Source organism: Camelus ferus, chromosome 34 (assembly GCF_009834535.1).
Source record: "Camelus ferus isolate YT-003-E chromosome 34, BCGSAC_Cfer_1.0, whole genome shotgun sequence".
Classification (NCBI taxonomy): domain Eukaryota; kingdom Metazoa; phylum Chordata; class Mammalia; order Artiodactyla; family Camelidae; genus Camelus; species Camelus ferus.
In genome coordinates this window covers 894,635-909,370 of record NC_045729.1, presented here as the reverse complement: position 1 = coordinate 909,370, position 14,736 = coordinate 894,635, and the positions used below count along the sequence as shown (strand labels likewise).

At 39.4% G+C, this 14,736-nt stretch overlaps 1 protein-coding gene across 1 annotated transcript in view; it reads right to left on the bottom strand.

Annotated features, from left to right (window-relative positions):
- Positions 1–12,438: 12,438 nt before the first annotated feature.
- PKP2 (plakophilin 2) overlaps positions 12,439–14,736 on the bottom strand; it is a 74,442-nt gene continuing 72,144 nt past the window's right edge. The window contains exons 12-13 of the mRNA XM_032473502.1: positions 13,461–13,548; positions 12,439–13,329 (exon numbers count right to left, since the gene is read on the bottom strand). Coding sequence (XP_032329393.1) covers positions 13,261–13,329; positions 13,461–13,548 — 157 coding nt within the window. The 3' untranslated portion in view covers positions 12,439–13,260. The remainder of the gene's footprint in view (positions 13,330–13,460; positions 13,549–14,736) is intronic.

The following is a 14,736-nucleotide window of genomic DNA, read 5'->3' as shown; positions in this document are numbered from 1 at the left end:
AATTCAGTATTCTTTCCAGTGGAAAGCATTCAGGGTATAGATGAAATCTTACTGGCAGGCAAGATGGCATCAACACGTCCAGGGCTCTGAACTGAACATACACAGAGACTCAGGAGCGGGCAGTGGGTGCAACTATTGGACCAGAAAGCCGGTGCTCCTGCATTTGGGTTTGCATTTATGTATGTTAATTTGCACGAATGGTGCCTTTACTCCAAATGGTGCAGATTATTATGAATGTCATCTCTTTTATGGTTACATCAGCTCTGTTACAACTAAGAAAGCTCTGCAGAGGTCCAAGCCTTCTGCTCTAAAGGGGATGCACAGAACCTTGGCTTAATATGATGGCTAAACACACTGGTGTGGCCATATTCATCCACATGTAATAGTGACTTAGAGCAGAGGACAGAAAGCCCCTGTCCTTGGGATAGTGAGTCAGTCCTGCCCACTGTTACCGCTCTGTGGGTACCCTCTACTTTTAAAGATTCTGTGATGCTGATCCAAACAGGACTAAACTCACGTCTACCCCCGTGTTTCACAGTTGGCTTAAGCTGTGAGTCAGCCTGGACCTCTCACTCCACAACACTCACCTTCGGCCCCCGCGTGCTGACCTGCATGCTTATCCACGAGCCTTGACCTGGGAGGCTTTAATTCTTCTCTCTGACCTGCTTACCCAGGGTTTGAATTTTGCAGGGGGCCCTCAGGCGAGGAGTAACTCCACACCTGCTTTTAAATCTCTGCTTTGCGGTTAGAAGCCATGATAACCGGGTACTTCCTTCCTGTGAGAGCAGAGGCGTGCGGATTCCTGCAGCCTCTGTCCTGCCCTAGAAGAGTTCCTGACCCAGGGCTCCGATTAGACTCCCTCTGCATGGGGGAAGCCATGCCGTACAGTTAAGAAGACAAACACGGTCTTGATTTTCAGCTCAATTTCTTTCTGGCTGCGACTTTGAGCATGTCACTTGGCCGTTTTGAGTTTCAGCTGCCTCCTGTGGAATATAGTGAGAGTAGTGTCTACTTCGTGGCGTTTTTATTGACAACGCTGGAAGCAATAATGTGTGTAATACGTTTGGCAAAGGTGGATGCATTTTATGCACTTTATTGTTTTATGCAGCCACCTTTGACCAGAGCCTTCATTCCCTCTCAGTCACTGAGCTCGCTGGCAGTCTTGATGACTCATATGTGGCAGGAATGAGGTGGCAGGCCTTGGTGACTTGCATGACAGGTATGTGGACTCTTTTTTGCTCCCTGTCTCCAGGATCCTGAGTGAAATGACGGAAGAGTTCTCAAGCCCTTGCTGGCGTGTGGCTTCGTCAGCCCTCTCATTAGTCAACAGAGAAGGTCTCCTATTGGAGGTCTCAGACTGAGTTCTCATTTTAGCCCCAGAACTACCCTTTGACAAGGGTCCTCCTGGCTGTGAAAATGCAGGCTTTCAGCATAGAGCTCACACACCCACGTTCTTTATAATTATCTTTGTATTTCATAGTACAGCAGTACAAGAGGGAAGCAGATTAGAAATTTACTCTTTCATGATGAATAGCTTTACACTGAGAAGGCCAATAAACATTGGTTAATGTACAGACCAAGAAAACTACAGATAAGGACGACAGAATATTTTAGGCAAAAGAGCCTTAAGGAAAAGTAACAGGTGTATTTGCTGACACCGAGCACTCAGAAGGGGAGTTTTCTTGTTCAGCACACTAGAGTGATTCAAAATTGTTGTTACTCTGTTTGGCAAAGAACTTTCAAGCCTGAAGACCATTATTAAGTTTGCCTTCTGCCATTGCTCACAAAGTTAAATGACTCTAATTTTATTGAGAAATAATTGATACACATCCCTGTATACGTTTTAGGTGTACATCGTGATGGTTTGATTTACATATTTTGTGAAATAATTCTCACAATAGGTTCAGCTAACACTCATCTCCTCATAAAGATACAACAACAAAAAAAAAAAAGAGGAAGGGAAAAAATTTTCTTTTTGCAATGAGAACTCATAGGGTTTACTCTTAACTTCCCTGTGTATCACACAGAACTGTAAACTACAGCCATCATGTTGTACATTACATCCCTAGTACTTATTTATGTTATAATTGGAAGTTTGTACCTGTTTACCACCTTCTTATAATTTCCTCTCCCTAGAACCTCTGCCTGTGGTAACCACAAGTCTGATCTCTTTTTCTATGATTTTTTTTTTGAGATTCCACATTTAAGTGAGATAATATACGCTGCCTTTCTGTATGACTTATTTCACTTGGTATGATGCCTTTATGGTTCATCCATGTTGTTACAAATGGTAGAATTTCCTCATTTGTCATGGCTGAATAATATTCCATTACATATATGTGTGTGTGTGTGTGTGTGTGTGTGTGTGTGTGTGTGTGTGTGTATGATCTATCTATCTATCAATCTATCTATATTTCTTTATCCATTTATCCACTGATGGACATTAAGTTGTTTCCATGTCTTGGCTATTGTATATAATGCTGCTCTGAACATGGGGTGCATATAAAATTTTAAGCTAGCATTTTCATTTTCTTTGGATATACCCCCAGAAGTGGAATTGCTGGATCATATAGTAGTTTAGTTTTTTTTTTAATTTTTTGAGGCTTTTCCATACTATTTTTCCATACCAGCTGTACCAATTTACAATCCCACATCAGTGCACAAGATTTCCCTTTCTTCCACCTCCTCGCTGATATTTGTGATTTGTGGTCTTTTTGACGATAGTTATTCTGACAGGTGTAAGGTGATAACCTCATTGTGGTTTTAATTTGCATTTCTCTGATTTCTCTGATTAACGATGTTGAGCATTTTTAAAAGTGACTGTTGGCCACCTGTATGTCTTCTTTGGAAAAACATCTATTCAGATCATCTGCCCACTTTTTAGTAGAGTTGTTAGTTTTCTTGATGTTGAGTTGTATGAGCTGTTTGTATATTTTGGATGTTAACCCCTTATTGGTCATATCAGTAGCAAATACTTTCTCCCACTTAGTAGGTTGTCTCCTTATTTTTCCAATGGTTTCCTTTGCTGTGCAAAAGCTTTTAAGTTTAATTAGGTCCCACTTATTTAATTTGCTTTTGGAGACAGATCCAAAAAAATATTGCAGTGATTTATGTCAAAGAGTATTCTGCCTATGTTTTCTTCTAGGAGTTTTATTGTTTCCAGTCTTACATTTAGTTCTTAAATCCATTTTGAGTTTATTTTTATATATGGTGTGAGAAAATGTTGTATTTCTCTCTTTAACATGTAGCTGTCCAGCTTTCCCAGTACCAGTATTGGAGAGACTGTCTTTTCTCCATTATATATTCTTGCCTCCTTTGTCAAAAATTAATTGACCATAGGTCTGAGGATTTATTTCTAGCTTCTCTATTCTGTTCCGTTGATCCATATGTCTGTATTTATGCCAGTACCAAGCTGTTTTGATGATTGTAGCTCTGTAGTATTGTCTGAAGTCTGGTTATTCCTCCACTTTGATCTTTTTCATCAATATTGCTTTGGCAATTCTGGGTCTTTTGTGATTCCATATAAATTTTAGGATTGCTTATTCTAGTTCTGTAAAAAATGACTTGGGTGGTTTGACAGGGATTACATTAAATCTGTAGATTGCCTTGGGCAGTATGGTTATTTAAACAATATTGATTCTTCCAACCCAATAGCATGGGATAGCTTTCCAATTCTTTAAGTCATCTTTAGTTTCTTTAGTCAATGTTTTGTAGTTCTTCACGTATAAGTCTTTCACCTCCTTGGTCAGAGTTATTCCTAAGTATTTTATTTTTTTGGATGCAACTTTAAAAGGGATTGTTTCTTTGCTTTTCTGATATTTCATTGTTAGTGTAAAGAAATGCCACTGATTTCTGTATGCTAATCCTGCTACCTTGCCGAATTCTTTTATCAGCTCTAGTAGTTTTTGTGGGGAGCTTTTAGGCTTTTCTATATACAGCATCATGTCATCCACATATAGTGACAATTTTACCTCTTCTCGTCTAATTTGGATCCCTTTTATTTCTTTTTCTTGCCTGATTGCTGTGGCTACGACTTTCAATACTATGTTGAATGGAAGTGGTGAGAGTGGGTATCCTTATCTTGTTCCAGATTTTAGTGGGAAGGCTTTCAGCTTTTCACCATTGAGTACTATGCTGGCTGCAGGTTTGTCATCGATAGCTTTTATTATATTGAGATATGTTCCCTCAATACCCACTTTGGTAAGAGCTTTTATCATAAGTGGGTGTTGAATTTTATCAAATGCCTTTTCTGCATCTATTGAGATGATCATGTGATTTTTGTCCTTCCTTTTGTGGATGTGACTTGTGTATATTGAATCATCCTTGTGTCCCTGGGATGAATCATGGTGTATGATCTTTTTTATGTGTTGTTGGATTCTATTTGCTAATATTTTGTTGAGGATTTTTACATCTACATTCATCAGTGATATTGGCCTGTAATTTTTTTTTTTTTTTTTTTTTTTTTTTGGTAGTGTTTGTCTGATTTTGGTATTAGGGTTATGGTGGCCTCATAGAATGAGTTTTGGAGTACTTCCTCCTTTTCGATCTTTTCAAAGAATTTGAGAAGGATCAGTATGAGCTCTTGTTTGTTTGTTTGGTAGAATTCCCCCGTGAAGCCATCTGGTCCTGGACTTTTGTTTGCAGGGAGGTTTTTTTTTATTGCTGATTCTGTTTCATTTCTAGTGATTGGTTTGTTCAAGTGGTCAATTTCTTCTTGATTCAGTCTTGATGGAATGGATGTTTCCAGAAACTTGTCCATTTCTTCTACTTTGTTCAATTTTTTTCCATATAGTTGTTCATAGTATTCTCTTATGATATTTTGTATTTCTGTGGTATTGGTTATAATTTCTCCATTTTCATTTCTTATTTTGTTTATTTGTGTTCTCTCTCTTTTCTTCTTGGTGACCTTGGCCAGAGGTTTGTCAGTTTTGTTTTTTATTTCAAAAAACAAGCTCTTGGTTTAATTCATTTTTTTCTATTTTTTTTTAATCTTTATGTTATTTCCTCCCTGATCATTATTATTTTCTTCCTTTTGCTGACTTTTGGTTTTGTTTGCTCTTCCTTTTCTAATTCTTTTAGGTGGAAAATTAGATTGTTTACTTGAGATTGTTCTTGTTTTCTGAGGAAGGCCTGTATCACTATGAACTTCCCTATTAGGACTGCTTTTGCTGCATCCCATAGAGTTTGTGTGGTTGTGTTTTTATTGCCATTTGTCTCAAAGTATTTTTTAATTTCTTTTCTGACTTCATCATTGATCCATTAATTCTTTTAGTAGCTTGTTGTTTAATCTCCATGCTGTGTTTTTTTCCTCTTTTGTTTTTCTGTAGTTGATTTCTGTTTCATGGCATTGTGGTCAGAAAAGATGCTTGAAATAATTTCTATCCTCTTTGCTGTCTTTTAAGGAAGGTTTTAAGGAGCTGATGGATTACACTTCACTTCCACCTCATTGGCAGCATTTAGTCATAATCCTTCATCCAGTTTCAAGTGAGGCAGCGAAATATAGTCTTCATGCTGGGTGCCACATGTTCTGTTAAAAATCCAGTCTATGCCACACCTACCTTTCATACAAACATAAAACATTTACCTTTGAAGGGTATCAGAATATTCTCAAAAAAAAATCACTTTAATTTGTTTCAGAAAAGGAAATTAAGCTTTACTGTCTGGATGATCTTACACATTACTTGCCCTGGGTAGGACAAATTATTTTAATAGGAAAACATACTCAGTATTTCCACCTGGATTAGCAAGAACACATCTCATGACGCAACCCTAGCAGACAGGAGGGGAGTCCTTTCATTTTGTGATCCTGGAAGTTTCCCCTGACTTAGCTTCTTCAGGAAGATGGAGTTTGGTGTAAAAATGGACAGGACAAGGGCCAAGCATTGTGGATTTCAGGTCAGCAGGAAAACAGCAAGTGAAACCTGGAGGTGTGAGGAAGGGCTGAAGGGGGCAAGGAGATTCAGCAGGAAGGTTTCCCTCCTCTCTCGTATCTGTTTTGCCCCCAGGGAGTTTGCTTTTTGCTCTAAGATGACCCCTGGGACACTGTGAAAAGCAGAGGAATAAAACTGAAGGCAGAAGTTGAAGCCTGGGGACCCCTGGGCAGCAGCCAGATCTGCAAGAGGGAGGACGTAATCACTACCTCCAAGTGCCTAGGAGCCGGGCATTTTTGAAAACATCATCTCTTTTTATCCCCTCAACAATCCTATAATCAGTAATTATCAACTGCGTTTTACCGATGAGGTAAAATCAACACTCAGAAAGTTAAACTAACCCCCAGAGTCACACAGCCACTGAGAGGTAAAGTCAGAATCTAAAATCCAAATTCTCTCTACTCAGCTAAACTGATGTCTCATGGAAGTAAATGGAGATTATCTGACCAACTCACGCTCAAGCCAGCTTCTTTCCAAGATAATTTGGTCAATGATGGCACAACTCGTGTTCCATAATTAGTAGTTAAAGGTGAGGAATGGTAGATCAAGTAAAGGAGAGAATGAAAAAAAGGCATAGTCTTTTTTTTTTTTTTTTTAAATGGAGGTTCTTGGGATTGAACCCAGGACCCTGTGCATACTAAGCATGTGTTCTACCACTGAGCTGTACCCACCCCCCATAGCAGTTTCTGAAATGACTTTATAGCACGCGTAGTTTAATTGAGCATCATTTTTTTCATCTTCATTATTCTCCTTGAAATCATAATGCAGTTCCCAGCTCTCTCATCATTCTTTAACCATAAATTTTCATGGACTTTGTCCTAAATGCAGTGCAACAGCCACAGTGGAAACCCTTGCTCGTTCACCTGCTGTATTTGAAAGAACAGTTGTCTAATAGGCCAGGTGATGAAGTCAGTTTGCTCAAAAATATTGAATTCTTATTTTCTTTGAGTGTCCCTACATCGGGCAGGCAATGTTGGTTGACTATCCTGCAGCCTCCCTTTTCCTTGCTCAATAGAATGGAATAAATAACTTTGCTCAAGTATTCCCCACCTGTGAGTCTCCAGGAAGGTAGCCCCAGCCTTGGGTGAAATATGACTGGTTTAAGAAAGGACTAGTAGTTTCACTTTTCTCACCAGGAGCTGATTTAGGAATGGATGTGTGATGTAATTCTGGGCAATATGAAATGAGAGATGTCTGATGGAGGCTTCTGGTAAAATTTTCTTTATTGAAAAAAAGGGAGGTAAGAAAGGAGTGTTTGCTCTTCTGGTCTTTGGATATGGCTCTGTAAAGATGGGATGTTTGGAGCTGCTGCAACCATTTTGTCAACGTGAAGAAATCAAAACCTAACAAAGTGAGGATGGTAGAGCAGGAAGATGAAAGGAATCTGGGTTCTTGATGACTTCAGTGAACTGCTAAATAACCAAACCTGAGCCTACACCTTTTGTGTTACATGAGATAAAAACACTTATGGCCTAAGACATTTTGAGTTAAACATTTTTGCTACTCAGATACAAAAGAAGCGTCTTAAAGTGATAAACTGTAACAGGAGAAATAGAAGATGAGATGAGGAAATGGGTCACTTTAGGTATGAGTCACTAAAAGTGGGACTATGTTAATATGCTACTTAACATGTCCACACACAATTCTTTATAAAGCTGTTTTGACAATACCCACTAAAATAGATTACTTACGTATTTTTTAAAATTAGGAGCTGCAAAAATCTCTAATTAGAGCAAGGGGTAAAAGAAACAAACTGAGGAAAATAAATTTTGCCAATTTTCTAAATATTGGAATTTTCATGGACTTTAAAAAAAATTGTAGTCAGTTACAATGAGTCAACTTCTGGTATAGAGCATGATGTCCCAGGCATTCATGTATATATATATATATATTTTCATATTCTTTTTCATTGAAGGTTATTACAAGATATTCATACATTCCTATCAGAGGCTGTCAACTCTGACTTAACTCCTTCTGGCTAAAAATGAAGGTATCGTCTCAATAATTCTTTGCTTCTCACTCTAACATTTCTTTATGAGAGATCTTTCTCTATTCCAGAAGACCTGGGTGGGTCCAGAGTGCCTTAACCATCACCTGGAACTCTTTATTTCCCAGGTGAAGCAAAGGGCACTGTGAACTGTGAAAACGTCACAGGGAAGTCAGTTTCATGATCTGTGAGTGGTTCCTCAGAAAGGTGCATCTCATTGGTCCTCAGTTCCAGGAGTAAATGCTCAATACATGTAGGTTGAAAGACATCCTAACTGAAAATGGAGATCCCTAGCTTCCTAAAGCACAAAAACATCCAAAAAACTCATTGTTACTGGGAGAAACATCCTGCTACGGTTCTAAGAAAATCTGCAACTGTTTTGGCTTGATTTTTATTCCTTGACAGAGGTATTGTGTGTTAGCAGCCTACAGGTGAAATGCAGGCTTCCAAGAGACTTAACTGTCTCTTGAAGCGAGACTTATGAGGAAGTCTGCTCAGCCAGAGGTAGGAATGTCTGTCGCTGCCTCAGTCTGCTTCTCTGGGCTAGTATGTACCTCCGGAGTCATTTTCTCGTTCACAGATGAGCGGCACTCTGGATGCGAATGAGATAAAATGTTCAGGGACTAGTCTTCAATCTATTGAAACTGCTGGTTTGCAGATTTCACTAAACCAGGATTAAGCTAGGTATGGTTTACTACTTCCAGGTGTGGTTTGCTGGCCCAGGCGATGAGCTGGGCTAGACCATGAAAAGATAACTTTTGCCCTCTTGCCTATGGCTTAGATCATGGCTGGTCACAGTGTTTACAACAGAAGCACAGCTTCAGGAGTCATTTAAGAAAAAAGGGGTTTACTGATTCAGACAAAAGGTTTGTGACAGGCGACATACTCTACCCGCCCTGTAATCCGGGTCCTTTCAATTTTTGTATAACTCAGCCCTTCTCAAACTTACTGAAGTGTGTGATACTTCTTTTCACATAACACTTATAAATACCCCCAAAGAACAGACATTCAGAATCATTTGTCTGGGCCATGTTTATTTTCATTTCTACCGGCCGTCTGAGGGATGGGTCAGTGTGTGTGTGTGTGTGTGTGTGTGTGTGTGTGTGTAAAATGGGTGGCTGGGGGGAAGGTTGGGGGTTTTAACTACACCACTCATATCTGAAAAGAGATGGATTAAAGAAAGAAGAGCTTTGTCCCCCAAACCAGGGAACTCCAAACAACTTTAGTTAGCATTTATCGAGTACATACTGCACACTGCTTTAATGCTTTGTAATTATGAAAACACTCAATCCTCAAAACAATCCAATGAGGTAACCACTACTACCATTCACATACAACAGATAAGGAAAGTTGAGGCTCAGAGAAATTAAGAAACTTACCCCCGCTCGAAAGTGGAGCAGTCACGACTGAGTTTAGGCTGGCTCGTTCTAGAATCAGTCCTCTTAACCATTATGTCGGACTGTCTTCTTAACTCGCCAAAGAGAGCCCCACATCTCCAGTCTTTCATCCTTGGTTCCCAGGGAACCCCCCCCCCCAATAAGCAACCATCCCAGCTGGGTTCATTTGGCCTTTCTAGCTATGTAACTTTGGGATGCGACTGAACCTTTCTCTGCTTCTGGTTATTTTCACGTGTAAAATGTAAATGTAAATCAACAGATTACTGGGTAAAGAAGATGTGGTGTATACACACACACACACATACACACACACACACACACACACACACACACACGCACAGAATACTACTCAGCCGTAAAAAAGAATAAAATAATGCCATTTGCAGCAACATGGATGGAGCTGGAGATCATCACTCTAAGCGAAGCCAGGAAGAGAAAGAAAAATACCGTATCACTTATATGTGGAATCTGAAGAAAAAAAAAAGGAAACAAATGAACTTATCTATAAAAGAGAAACAGACTCACAGACATAAAGAAGAAACTTATGGTTGCCAGGGGATAAAAGGAGTGGGAAGTGATAAATTGGGAATTTGAAAATTGCACCTCCTGGGGAGTGATGGAAATGTTAGGTATCTTGAGTGTGGTGGTGGTTTCATGGGTGTGTACAGCTATCAAAATCCATCAGATTGTACACCTGAAATATGTGCAGTTTACTGTGCAGGAAGCATGCCACAATAAGGTGTTAAAGAAGAAAAAGGTGTTACTTCATGAAAAGGCTGGGAGAAGTGGTCAGTAGATGCGCACTCTCGTTCAGTCAAAGCCAGTCCCACAAGCCTCCACCTACCGACCCTGGTCTGTGCTCCATGGTCAGAGGGAGACTGTGAGGGCTTCTGTACCGTGGGCTTTTCAGATATTTAATGATAGGTAACACAACACCCTTCTTCCAGGCTGAGCATGGCTGGGTTCTTACCTGTGTCTCCCAGACGGCTTTCAGAATACCTTCCCTTATCATACTGTCAACAACTCCCGTGCCAGCGTGTGGCATTTCGGTCTCTTTCCTGAACAGATCATTAACAAGGGAGTTTTCCTTTTAATTACAGTCCTTACAAGATTGAAGTTTATTTTGAAAGAGATGAAACCCTCAGTGGCACTACGTGTAAAATGTTAAACCTAAAGCAGAATTTTATTTTGAAGAGCTTGCTTCCTTTTTAATCCGTTTCCCCTCCCACAATACATAAAATGCAACCATTACTGAGTCTCAAGGTGCACCAGTTACGGGGGCATGCTGGGCATTAGTTGAATGAATGATTGCGTATTTTTCTTCTCTGTCACTTTAATAAGAACTGAATCTTTTCTGCTGCAGGAAGACACTTGAAAGAGGACCTGACCAGATGCCCCCTAAATTCCCTCCTAATCCTTAGATTCTGCAATTCTGTTCAAAGTACACACGTACTCAAGTCCTCCTCACTTCAGTGCAAGGTCTGCATTATGTATCTTCTTTAGAGGAAATTTCACGTATAACTATAGCATATAAGTTATATATATACCCACATACTTAAGAATATACATTCCACCCCCCCCCATTTCCTTCTTTCTACTAAGGAATTGCTTCTTCATAAGACGATTAAATTGCTTTTGAAGTGGTTTATCTACTCATGCTGCTGCTTTGCCCCTTTGACACATTAATCTTCCCTCTATCTTGTCAGATAACCTTTTGGTTATTTCCATCAAGTATAAACAAATGTTTCCAGTTGACAGAAACCCAGGACAGCAGCCTCTCATATTCCAGAAAACCATCAAGAATTCTTCACAAGGCAGCAAGCCCTTTAAGACTCTCAGCTCAAATAAACGCAAAGGCCCAGCCGAGCCCGCCTGTTCCTCTGATGAATGTCCAGTCTGGGACACAGAAAAGAGAAAAAGCTTGTGTACGGACCTATGATCAAAACTGGCATTCAATCATCTAAGGACCTCCCTCAGAAGCGCTCAGGTTTTTGTAAGCAGAGTGGACAGAGCAGGACACGGGGATCAAACAAAGCCCATCTTTTCACGGTCACAGAGCCACTCAATTTACCAAAATGTGACCAGAGCTAACTTACTCGCATGTCCCTCCATTTTCACATGGGCCAGTGGCTAGCTGGCCCCATCTTTCTCATAGGAAGTGCTTCTTGGTAAAGGATTTAGGACTGATTAGGAATAAACATAAGCAGCTACAAAGTATTAAACTCAGGAATTAAAGTTGAAACTTAAAAGGTCAAATCCTCAAATGTCATGTCCCTCATACCACATAAACCAAGATACATAAATAAACCAAAATGGACACAGATCCCAATGCAAGCAGTGTTACTTTTGCCTTATTTTGTGTTTAATATTATTGAAGGCTCTACTAATGCCTTAAAAACACAGAAACTTTTTGAATATACATTAATTACTTGGAGGAATAAATAGACTCCAAATGCTTATCAGACTCTGAAAAAAGATAATTTCTCTCTTCACTATTTTAAAAATTTGTATTTAAATAATTTCATTTTAAATTAGGTTCTCTTCATCGAGCTTTTAAAATTGAAAAAATTTTAAGTTCTAAACATAATAAAGACTTAAGTACACATTCAAATTGAAAGTGGCAATTTATTTCTTATACTTTTTTTGGCCAAAAGGAGCTGAAGGATTTTTTTCCTTCTGACTTTCTGTAACAAATATTGTTAGATTTTTTTTAAAAAAGCAAAACATAACAAATTATAGTTAAGAAGACTAATTCTATCTGAATGGTATTAATCACAGCCCAGTTAAAGTAACACTTAATTTAGAGTCCTTTCAATAGGTGATGCTGTCAACTTTTAAACGTGACCATTTCTCACATCATTTCTGGGTGGGCCGGACACATTCTTCCTCAGTGTAACTTCATTTTAATTCTTGAGCACTTTCTTGACTTAAAATAATGGCTTGAGCAAGGTCATACGAGACTTAGTGGTTCTGTATTACTTTTTAAACGTTGGGCAAAGTAGGGCTGGTTGATAATGTTAACTCATTAAAAGGAGCTGTGTTTTCAGGGCCCTGGCTGGTCCAGCAGTGTGAGAGGCCCGGGTTCCCTTTGTAGCCAATCCAGGGAACAAATTACACTGAACGGTAGTGTCAGAACAGACTTGCATTTAATGGTGGTGTTAAATAGGTGAAATAATTTCTTGAGCAAAAATCCCACTTATTCAGAATTTAGAGGGAACACCGAATTTCACAGCCATAGTTGTCTTTCTCTGTGGAAAAGATTTTTACATTTGCAACGATCACTTCCCTTCAATTTCTTTTTCTTACAGTCATGCGTGCTCTGTGATCTAAATTTCTTAAGTTCATTGAAAATCAGAGAAAAAAAAATCAAGAGGATAAAAACAAGCACAAAATAAACAAACAAATGATTTTGCCATTTAAATTTTCTTCCAGATAAACTCAACAAGTATTATCTCATTTCCATTTTTCTGTTTTCAACACTGCAGAACAACACACTCACGGCTCAATGGTGAAACAACATGCATGTGAGTGACAAAACATGGGAACCAGAACAGGAAAACAGATGTAGATCAGACTTTAAAAAAAATCCTAGTCATACAACAGCTTCTTCCCTTATTTATTCTGTCAATGTCCATTCCACATGGATTCACCTTTTGGTTCCAGGACGCCATGCACCGTCAGCCCTGATGACAAAGACCACTATTTGCAGAGGGTGAAACTGAGCCTGGGTCTACTGGTGGCAAACCTGTAAAAGTCTTCTGGAAGACTTAATAAATTATATTCTGATCATTTGTTTTCTGGATCCTGGGGGCCATGGGAATAGAAAAAGATACAAACAGGGCATGCTTTCTTGCGGTTCACTGGGCGGGAAAGTAGAAAAATAGGTGTTTTCCTTCGGGGCTTTTTGGTGACTGAGAAGGGGGAGGCTCCACGTTCTTCACTTTCCTCAGTCCTTAAGGGAGTGGAAGGCTTTGGCAGTCCGGCTGTTGACAAAATCTGTCTTCTTAAACTGAGCCTTGGGAACAAGCAAACAGAAATGTGAACTTTAACAACATTTTTCAGACAAGAAAACGCAGTTTGTAGTGACTTCTCACCAGGGCCGAGTCAAGCAGGGCATTATCACCTGGCTCTTTCCAGCATCCTTACCTTCTTGTAGGCGCTGTGCAGCTCTGCGTGCGACCACAGGGAATACAGGAGAACAGAGGCCGCTTTACTTGCTTTGTTGGAGGCAGAGCTGAAACGAAGAAATGGACATTTTTCTGAGATGAGGGAGAATGTAGGAGGGTTCTCCACGCTGCCTTTGGACGGCCCGGAAATCTTTAATTGCTGTCGCTCAGTAGCCATTCATTAAGTCAGGCCACTCATCACGGTGAGCCTCGGGAGGCCAAGGGCCACGTGGGTGTTTGTTTTTGTTTTTGTTTTTAAATCTTTTTAAACCACTAGCAAAGGGCTAACAAATAAATAGTTTATAGAGCAAATTCCGGATATTTATAAGGAATACATTCTTAAGACTTTTACAAATCCTTGGATTTATTTATAGAATACAATTTTTAAAAATATGTTATATACTTATAGAATGTAAATATATTTGTATACTTATAATGCACATTTTAAAAATACAAACATATGAAAAGTATGACTTAAAAATATATACACTCTTAAGACTTAGTGACTCCATGAAAGGAGTAATGTAGCTTTTTCAAATTAATAATAATAAATAGAAAATAATAATAAAATAAATAAAGAATAATAAAATAAATTCTTGCTGGAGTATTTGGTAAAGCAGTTTCAAAATTTCTTTATTTCTGGAGACAGCAGATGAAAAATGTGTTCCCGTTAGAAATCCAAGTCACCGCTGAAGTGAGATTGTACTGAGTTCCTGATGTTCTGCTTTGAAATTTTTCTTAAACTTCCTGTTTCTGGCTAAGGATCAGTGCGTTCTGACATCTCTTTCTCTTCCATCACTTGAATTAACACTTGGCTGCATTTTTGCTTTTAACAGAGAAACAAAGATTTTATTTTTCCTGTCCTAGGAGCTGGTAAGGACGCAACCAAGAACAGAGCGCGCAAGCTGCGGAGCAGCTTCGTACCCAGGCTGGGCTCGCTCATCAGCCGAAAGACCTTCTCTTCCAGGCCAGCCTTACAGGGCGGGCAAGCCAAACCTGCACCTTACAGAGTTCCTTTTAGGACCCGAGGGACTTTCCGGAGTCGCTAATAACTGAAGTACCGGTAAGTCCATGAAAGTTATGGATCTCTAGTATTTACAATTGGAAAAGGTTCTTAAATTGTGAGGGCGGTGTGGTGGTAAAGTCTGTTCGTAGGTTGGTTGCTTGGCAGTAGGAACTCATTTATTCAAAGATGAAATGTAAATGGTGCTTGGTCGTCAGGCTGGCCCACAAACTACGGGTTAGGACGCCACACT